A 10,596-nucleotide genomic window follows, 5' to 3' on the forward strand; every position below is an offset into this window, starting at 1 on the left:
GACTATAATTCATGGTGAAAAAATGAAAATAAATTTATACATGTAAATAACAATTTAAAACATGACAAATCTTAATTTTATTTGTGTTTTTTTTTTTTTGAAAAGTAATCATGTTCTTATATTGTCACCTTCCTTCAATTTTTTTGGATTGATTGTGCACAAAAAAATCTAACTTAAATATGTAAGATAGCGGTCCTTGCTTGTAACAATTTTTACTTTTTAATATTGTATAAACAGCTTTCACTTAAAAGTTGCTTAAACGGAACAAACAGATAATGTATGAATAATTTTTACTGTATACAAAATAAATCATACTCCCTCTGTCCCATTTAATTGTATACGTTTCTTTTCAACTGTTCGACACGCATTTCAATGCTCTTATTAAATATAGTCCCGTAACTTAGTTTTGAGATTTTCTTTTTCTGAATAAAAATATAACATCCAAACTTTAATTTAGAAAAAGAAAATTTTAAAAATAAATTACACAACTACACTTTACAGGAGCATTAAAATCCGTGACGCGTCCCCGTCCCCCAATGTATACATTTCAGGGGGACGGAGGGAGTATAAAAATTAACACCAACAAACATGTCCGATGAACAAAACAAATAATAACCAACAAACATAGATCACTAATAGTTAATTTATTGATATCATCCATCAATATCATGTCAAGACTATATTGTTTTCCCGTGTTTAGATTTGTGGGCTCCAACAAAGCGGTCTATAACTACCTTTGCTTACAAAAACCTTTATTTTTTTAACACTGTATATATAACCTTCATATCGTTCTATCGTTGCAGAAGAATGACATCACCAAGTTTATTAGGACAGTGAAAGACTTCTGTATTGATTAGAATTTTATTATTAAAAACTTCAATATTGATTAGGACAATGTTATATAAATTTTTTATTTAATAACAATAATTATTATAGAATTGTGAAAAGTTTTTCATATTGTTAGGATTTTTATACTTATTATTATACATTTTTAGGATTTTATAATTATTATTATACAATTACGAAAAGACTTCTATATTGATTCAGATTTTATTATTAAAAATTTCAATATTGGTTAACAATATTATACTACTATAAAAAGACTTATGTGGTGTCTAGGATTATGTAATATAACATTTATCCTATCCGCACAGTTAAATCGCAAACAATTTAACTTATAAAATAGTTCTATAAAATTCATATCAAAATTTGGCTATCATCATATTATTTTTTATATAACAACTATTACTATTATCAAAAAATTCTATATTTGACAGGATTTTGTACTATAACAATTATCTCACTAATAAAAATATATTACCAACAAAATTATTTGTTTTAATTTTTAAAACTCATATAATTTAATATACAGAACAACTCTCGTGCTTCAGAGTTCAAATAAATAAGGAGTTCATATTGATATTAATATAATATCCTATCAATAGAATAATAATGTCAACAAAATTATTCGTTTTAATTTTTAAAACTCATACAATTTAATTTACGAAATAAATTTATAAAAATTCTATCATATTTCAGAATTAAAATAAACAAGATTCAATATTGATATCAAAGTACCAAAAAACTTGGTCATATATTTTTTAATAATTATTATTATTATCATTCAGTGTTTTTCACAAGATTGTGATAAAGACAGAATAAGGCGGTGGTAACACTGACTTGACAAATAGAAACTCAAAGAAAATGAAGTCGTTGTCCATATTGCAACATATAATAAAAGAACCAAAACTCTAAACATACGTCAAATATTTGTTTTAATTTTTAAAACTTATACAATTTAATTTACGAAACAAATCTATAAAATTTCTATCATATTTCGAAATTAAAATAAACAAGATTCAATATTGATACCAAAGTACCAAAAAACTTGGTCATATATTTTTTAATAATTATTATTATTATCATCGAGTGTTTTTCAGAAGATTGCGATAAAGACGAATAAGGCGGTGGTAACACTGACTTGACAAATAGAAACTCAAAGAAAATGAAGTCATTGTCCATATTGCAACATATAATAGAAAAACCGAAACTCTAGACATACGTCAAAATATTTGATATCAAATTATTTTTGGAAAGTTAATTAATTTTGTCAAACTACAAAATTAATTTATCAAACAACTACAACAACTGTTAGATCTACAAAAACTCCAACTAGAATTATATATAATGTTTGCCTATTAAATGAATAAAATAATTGCGTCTTAAAATTTTGAATTTTTGTTCAAGATTAAAGACGCTATAAACAAACTTATATTTGTTGATCTTGAATATTATTTTCACAATTTAAAAATCATCAAACAACATAGTAATTTTACTAAAATAAAACATACTGTTAGAGTTAAGTTCCATAAAGTCCACATATAAGTTAAGTTCCATAAAGTCCGCATATAAGCCACAGTAAGTTCCAGTCAAAATTTTTTAGTTTAATCATAAATAATATCTTTAAGTATTCAAATTTTATATATAATTTACCATCTTTAAATAGTTTTAAATATATAATTATCAATTAATCATTAACATCTTTCAATATTAACAATCATTAGGATCATTATTCTACTTATGAGTTATATTTTAGAATATATATAGTGTTTAGTGATTTATAAAATAATTGTTTTATCTTTTGATTGCAACGATTATATTGTAGAACATAACCTGCAAATTGTCAGATGTTTACAAATATTGTAAACTAAAAAAATTAAACTTGAAACGAGTAGATTATTTTTAAATAATTTTAAACTCCAATACTCTTATTTTATGGACTTCATAGACCCATATTGTTATGAAATAAATTTAAAGTAGGATCAAATTTTAATATATAGAAAGTCTTATATTAAATAACAATAATTTAAATATCATTTAAAAACAATAATTTAAATAGGTGTAACAAAAATATGATAATGTAATTAAAAAAAACATTATTCTTTCCATAAATAACAAATTTTAAAATTTTATTTAAACCCGTGCTAAGCACGGGTTATCAACTAGTATAAATAAATTCTAAATAAATACAAACAAAATACAAATGATAGATTGAGTTATACAATCTATATCGTGTTCAGTGAGATATCAAATTACTAAATATCAAACTAAGATGAAAATTTTATATGCTGGTCGAAATTTTATAATGTAAAAAGTAACGACTATCTTCGCCAACACAATTATATCATGAGAAAATTATTCATTTTAATATTTAAAACTCAAACAATTTGATATATGAAACAATTTTATAAATTCCTGTCATATTTTAGAATTTAAATTAATACAAAATTTAATATAAAACTTCTATATTAATATTTAGCCAAATCTATATTAATACAAACAGGGTCGTCTTCAGGATTTCAGAGACCCTAGTATTTTTGAACCAAAATCTAAAATTCGATGAACTAAAATCACATGAAAAATTTGCAGTAGTAAAAATAATTCTTAACTAAGAAACAAAACATAAAAATAGTTCAAGTTAAAGCTAAGAAGTTGTTATTCTTCTTGATTTTGAGTGTCCATATTCCTAAACTGGTGTAAGGGGAGAAGAATAGATATTATTTTAATAATTTTATTGAATATAATTAATAACTAATAATTATAAATATTAATACTACATGTATGTATATATATTGGAGGTCCCTGTATCGATGGAGGTCCTAGACAAATAATTGGGGAGACTCCCTGAACACGCCTCTGAATACAAAATTTAATATAAAACTTCTTCTTCAACAGATCTTAATAAAGACAAAAAAGAAAGTGGTGGTACACTGTCATCATAAACCTTTATCACGGGTTACAAGCTAGTTACATATTTAAATAGTGAGAAAAAAGCGTTTCGCGAGAATGAGAAAAATATATAATATAAAATATTTTAAAAGATTTGTACGATCTAAAATTTCCAAGCTCTTTTATTTGGTGTTTGTTTTTGGAATTTAAGAAAATATTATTAGTTACAAAGAGTTTAAAAGTGCATCAAAAATTTATCTATATTTAAATTTTATTGATTTTTTTGAATGAATGAAGACGACATCTCGTATAATTTATAAAAAAAAAAAAAGAAAGAAAAAAAAAACTCAGTCCTTGCCCTCTAATTTTTGATATCGACAATCCATGTTTAGAAAAGAAATTATCGAAAGTTTCAAAAAAAAAAAGAAGAAATTATCGAAGGCATTTTACCATCCTAAAACACAGCCATAATTATTTACGTATTTATAACTGTAGCTAATTATTTTTTAGCAGAATCATCACCGGCTTCGTCAAGTAATAAAAAGAAATATTTATCTTCAATATCACGAATTATAACTTTCGTTGTCTCGGATGCACAAGTACTAACTACTGTTTCTGAATGTCAAGAGATGTTAACTGATGATTTGCTGGTGCATACGATAGGCAGTCCCATAACTTCACTCCCTTGTGAAAATTTTCTTATTATCTTTGACGCATTATTATGTGTGCTTCCTTCCTTTCCAATATAATAATTTAAATTTTCTAGTGCTTTTTTCCAATTTCAAAATCCCTTTTTAGTAATACTTGATCTACAACCTTTTTTTCCTCCAAAACGATAACACCAGAAACATAAGGCCACATCTTTGAAAATACTATACTCTAACGATTCATGTTTGTTAAACCAACAAATTTGGAAAGATATCGATCTGTTACTATATTGAGTCGAAGGAAAGGAATGAGAAATCGGTCTACATGATCCCATTTCCACATGTTTTCTCTCATGTCATCTCTTATTCCTGAGTTATACTCATTACTCCCTCCGTCTTGTCACATTTTTATTTTTGTTGGTCAAATTGACTAATCTTTAACCATATATTATAAATCATTCTTTCATTATTTTAAAAAATTGAAAATTACATCTTAAAGTAGATTAAAAGTTATTTCTGGTGACATATATTTTTTATTTTTTCAATTGATAAAATATTAATAAATTTCAGTCAAACTTTGATCAATTTGACCGGCACAAAACCAAAAATGACAACTAAAATGGAACGGAATGAGTAATAGATTTGCGCCGAGCTGGTTCACTGACTAATTCAAATTCATCATCAGATGTCATATTACTAGGGATGGGCATTTACCCCGCCCCGCTCGATCCCGACCCGATCCCCGCCCCGTACGGGTCGGGGATTCGGGGAATTTTTCGGGGGCGGGGCGGGGATCGGGGAAAGGTTTATAAAAATTTCGGGGATCGGGGCGGGGTCGAGGATTGGTGTCTCCCCGCCCCGATCCCCGACCCCGATTATATATATATATATATATATATATATATATAATATTTATATATATTATTAATAATAGATAAACTTTATAATATAATTAAAAGTAAAAAATAATCTTTATTTTTATTGATTGATTATAAATATATTGTAATATAATATATTTTATAATTTTAAATTGTTGTTTATTTATATTATAAATCAATTTTAATATGATTTGAGGTTGAAAATATAAGATAATATTATTTTATTATTATATTAGGAGTTTGTAGTTTGTTTTTTAATGAAAAAGTATATTATATATTATAAAATTATTATTTTTTATTAAAAAATAAAATTCCCCGAAACCCCGCGGGGATCCCCGTTCCCCGTTCGGGACGGGGATCGGGGAGGAAATTAATCCCCGTTCGGGGTTCGGGGCGGGGTCGGGTAGGGGTATTGAATTCGGGGATCGGGGTCGGGGATAGCACTCCCCGCCCCCGGAGTGCCCCCGTGCCCATCCCTACATATTACTGTCTGTCGTTCTAGCTCTTGTTTCACTTAGATTCACCGGTGCTTTGGGTATCTCTCCATGAGTAATTTAGGAAAACTCAACAAAAAGTTTTTTAACCCCGAAATTCAAATACACAAGTAGATAACTCGATTCGCAATATTAACACTGATGGCTGAAAAAGCTGTGTACTAGACTACGGCTAATCAATCTTACGGAGCTTCACCACCTCCTACGGGATTATCAGTTCTTGCAGCTTACGGCGAGACCGTAAGCACCCCTGTATAGTTAAGCCGTAAGCACCCCACAGCCCACACACCAGCTTGCTAAACCCAGAACCCTTTCACAGGTTTCCTTAGTCCAGCCTTTGCAAACTCTTTTCGAATTAACTTAAAGTACTGATAGCAAAAAGGCTCTTATGAACTACAACTTCACTACGGCTACAGCGATTACATCCCCCGACCTACTACGAGACTACGGATATATGAAATATGAAAATTTTGATTTAAATTGAATAATAAACTGTCACATATAAATATAGAAAAATATTTATAGATAGATAATAAATTGTGAAAGCTAAATTTCCGTTAGAAGATATAACGAGTTGGTTAATATAATTTAACTAAAATCCAATTTATTAATACTAAAATACTAATAAAATAGTGTTAAGAATTAAATTATACTTAATAAATTACGAATCATATATCCGCTCGTGCTTTGCACGGGGTTAAAAGCTAGTATATATAACACGGAAAGAAATTAACGATAAAACATCAACTTGAAAACCAATTTATACAAGAAAAATATATGTAAATTAATGTTTAGCTAAGGGCTTTCAATAGTTTAGTCTTCTACTCTTCTTTTTATTTATTAGACAAGGGGTTTACCTTTTTTTTTACCGGAGGCCCTCTATTGCTAGGGTCGAGACAGATTTAGTGCATGATATCTATAATTTTCTCAGTTTTAAAATCGATTGATAGCTAACACATACAGAGCAAACAAGCCTATCTGTTCATCAGATATATTTCATAAGTGTTTGCGTCCGCTGTAGCAGAGAGAAGCTCACAAAATAAGTAGAAGAAAACCGAAAAAGTGCACCATAGGAAAAAATCACAGGAGGGGTGATGGATAGAAAAAGGAGGAGATCAATTCAAAAGATGAATGGAAGTTAGGAGTTGCGATTGCTACGAAATGATCCAAGTGCCTTGAGCGCTCCAGCTCTCAATACGAATTCGTGATAAACAGCAGCTGCCAGCGCTCCCACAAATGGTCCAACCCAGAATATCCACTGCAACCACATTTATCATGTTATAAACATCCCAGACACAACAAAATCACGTTCTTATAGCGCGCATGTTTTGAATTTGAGAAGATTGAGTATAGATACCTGATCATCCCATATTTTATCGTGGCCGTAGATCACAGCAGCTCCAAAACTTCTAGCAGGATTGATACCGGTCCCAGTTATTGGAATGGTGGCCAAGTGCACCAGAAACACAGCAAATCCTATGGGCAATGGAGCCAGAACCTGTTGCAAACCCAAAAACTCTTCCTATTATTCACCTTTTCTTCTTTGGCATTGCAAAAACTAATCAAATTGAAAGATACTGATTAAATCTTAAGACTTAAAGTATCTTCACTTCCGCAGTGCTGAACGTTGAGGCGAGGCTGTTTGCAAGACTAAAGTTTCTTCACTATTTATGATTTCTACTGATTTTGTATATACTTGATGTCTATAAAAAAGAGCATACACAAAATTTGATTACTCTTGGATTCTTGTTGAAGGACTATGTAATCTCAACCTTTAAATAGGTATTCAAGGCAAATCTACTTAGCTCGTTCTCTGTTTTCCCAGTTTCGGTCCCTCTCTGTTTTACTAATTAATTTTTGGTTCTTGGATTGGAGATTCTCTTCTGTGTATCCGTATTTAAAATCATTAGTTTTGATTGTTTCAGAATTCAAAATGTCCAGTAACTTGGATTCTTTTTTGTTTTTGCCTGGGGGAAAAAATTGGAGGTGTATCTCTGTCTGTAAACTTGGAGGTGAAAATTGTAATATAGGCCATTAAGTGCTAGAAAACCGCGAGTAACTAAGCAACTAATAGCAGGGACACGATCTTAGATGGTCCAAACAGACACAAATCTTTACAGTATGTGATGAGGGTCAACATGGAGTGTATGTGGCAAACCAAGTATGAAGAATTCAAGATGTAAAAGATTCGGATTTAAAGTAGAACAGATTAGTAGCTAGGGACCAAGTATGAGGATGTAAAGGATATAAATCAAAGATGAACCACTTACAGGAATGTGAGAATCTCGTGCATTTCTTTTGGGGTCAGTAGCCGAGAAGACGGTATATACAAGAACAAAAGTGCCTATAATTTCAGCCCCCAGGGCCGTGCCTTTGGAGTAGCCATCCGCAATAGAGTTGGTTCCACCTCCGTTCCTATTATAATCATGCTTCATGAACGCCTTAGCTAACCCCACTCCACATATGGCTCCCAAACACTGTGCCACCATGTAGCCCAGAGCTCGGACCAGCGTTACCTTCCTTGCCAAGAATAGCCCAAAAGTCACTGCCGGATTAATATGACCCCCTACAAAAGTTGCAATTAACCATGGTAAGTGGCATCCTGAAAATTGGGATATCTACTGACAAAAAGTTGCACAATAATCCCCGATTTAATTTATTATTAATGCAACAATGGAAAGAATAAAATGAGTGACATGACTGCAAACATACCAGATATGCCTGCAGTGCAGTAAACCAGGACGAAGATCATGCCACCGACACCCCAAGAAATACCAAGAAGGCCAACACCATCACACGGTTCGTCCTGCTTCTTGTGGCCAATAATAATGGCAATGATTATGTAAAGAAACAGAAGGGTGGCTACAAACTCCGCGATCACTGCTCTGTAAAAGGACCATGTCAGCAGCTCTCCCATCTCAAACGCAGCCACTGGAGCTGGTTCCACATAGTCCCTATTCGGAGTTGACATCTGGTTTGTTATTTCTTAGCTTATCTATGCTCTGCGGCTTGATCAGAGCTCACTTCTGTAGCCTCAAAGCTGGTAGCACACAAATGTTGTATATGGATGAATCATCCATGCTACATTATACATGATATAATTTATACTTCACTTGACCAGCTGAGGGAAAATATTATATCATCATTCATCACAATGCGGTCACGTTTAATTATTGTTTCTCATTTTTCCTTCCTCACTTTATATAGGCTCCAGCGCTTAATGTTTATAATTAAAACATTCCTGACATAAATGAAACAACAATGCACAAATTTCTTAAGAAATAATCAAGTGGGATAAAAGGAATTAATAACAATTAAATAGACATCATATTTGGCAAAAAAGAACAGACGGCATATTTATTTATATTTATGAATTATGGAGTTTAGTACTCCCTCCATCCCAAATTAGATAAGCTCGTTGACTTCGGGCACGCACTTTAAAGTCCGCATAGCTACATTACTTGTTTTTGAAATTTTACTTTTACAAATAAAAATTTAAATATAAAATTTTCATTTACAAAAGAAAATTTGAAAAATAAATTTCGAAATTATACGGTGACCTAAAGTACGTGCCCAAAGTCAACTAGCTTATCTAATTTGGGATAGAGGGAGTATCAGAGTCGATGAAAGTGAAAATTTGGGATAGAGGGAGTATCAGAGTCGATGAAAGTGAAACTTATCGATGAGAAAAACTTAACATACAAATTCATAAAACTGAATTTATAATTGTTTGTATAAAAATTATGAAAGTGAATCTCATCAACTTAACATGTAAATTCATAAAACCAATTTTATTTTTTTTTTGGCAGAAAATCTGTATATACAAACTATGGAACTGAATCTCATTGATGAACAACAAGACTCCTCCACAATATTTTTATTAAAAAGTAATATTGAACCCTTCAACTTTGGATGCAATCATGCAATGCAAAGCACAACGATGCCGGCTTGGTTCCTATCATTATGAATCTTTCATATCGTATTAAAATCAAGGGTCCTTCCTTCTATTAAGACCAGCTAACAACTATTTTTCATTCATGTGAAATTGGTGGGGATCTTTTGACATGAACATCAATATTGATACAATAGGAAGCAGTAATAAAAATTTCCTATCTAATAAAAATTATTTGTTAGTATGCATTGATGAGCACAAATTTAAAAATGGATAAATCAATATTATATTTATAATTAATTAGGGTCTTTGTAGTGTGTGTTAATTAATTTGGGTCGTTCTAGTGTGTGCACGTGTAAATACTAATTTAACAACTACTCCCTCTTTAGGATATACTAATAGTCGTTTGACATTTTATTTTTCACATACTTTTAAGAGTTTTGACCACACACTTTTAAATATTATTTTTTTTTAATTTATTTTTGTGAATAAAACTATAATACTAATATTTTAATTCACAAAAAAAAATTAGAAAATAATATTTTTAAGTGTGCAGTCAAAATTCTTAAAAGTATGTGAAAAAAAGTCAAAGACTTATCCTAACAGAAGAGTACTAATTTTTTTTAGTTAGGTGAAAAATTTCTATTGATAGAAATTCTTGTGTATGTAGAGAGACCTTCATTATTAATGAAATGGAACCCAATAAAAATCTTACACAAAATGATTGTTAGTGTGTGCCTCATCACACTAGAAAATCCCGGATTAATTAATCAATGAAAATTCTCCATCCCATTGTAGTAGCGGGGAACATGTACGATTTAGTACATTTCAAGTTTATAAATTTTTCTATGAGTCCCGATTGATGATTATGATTCATGACCATGCATTGCAATTTCAAACGGGCGGTATCCATTTCATTAATACGCAACTTGATGAACCTTGAATAAGCAACAAAG

At 30.5% G+C, this 10,596-nt stretch overlaps 1 protein-coding gene across 1 annotated transcript; it reads right to left on the minus strand.

Moving 5' to 3' along the window:
• Window positions 1-6,706: 6,706 nt before the first annotated feature.
• On the minus strand, window positions 6,707-8,920 carry LOC108210537 (aquaporin PIP2-7). Its single transcript, XM_017381864.2, has 4 exons — window positions 8,461-8,920; window positions 8,019-8,314; window positions 7,106-7,246; window positions 6,707-7,006 (listed from the first exon to the last, which is right to left on the minus strand). Exons 1-4 carry the CDS (start codon window positions 8,717-8,719, stop codon window positions 6,887-6,889), a joined length of 816 nt encoding a protein of 271 aa, XP_017237353.1. The 5' UTR covers window positions 8,720-8,920; the 3' UTR covers window positions 6,707-6,886.
• Window positions 8,921-10,596: the final 1,676 nt, after the last annotated feature.

This window comes from Daucus carota, chromosome 3, assembly GCF_001625215.2.
Source record: "Daucus carota subsp. sativus chromosome 3, DH1 v3.0, whole genome shotgun sequence".
Lineage (NCBI taxonomy): Eukaryota > Viridiplantae > Streptophyta > Magnoliopsida > Apiales > Apiaceae > Daucus > Daucus carota.

Excerpts from the sequence above, each read along its gene's own strand:
- LOC108210537 (XM_017381864.2), bottom strand. The coding sequence starts at position 8,719 with ATGTCAACTCCGAATAGGGACTATGTGGAACCAGCTCCAGTGGCTGCG. Across the intron at positions 8,315-8,460 it reads CTGCACTGCAGGCATATCTG|GGGGTCATATTAATCCGGCA; the intron begins GTATGTTTGCAG and ends CAACTTTTGTAG. Across the intron at positions 7,007-7,105 it reads ATAAAATATGGGATGATCAG|TGGATATTCTGGGTTGGACC; the intron begins GTATCTATACTC and ends ATGTGGTTGCAG.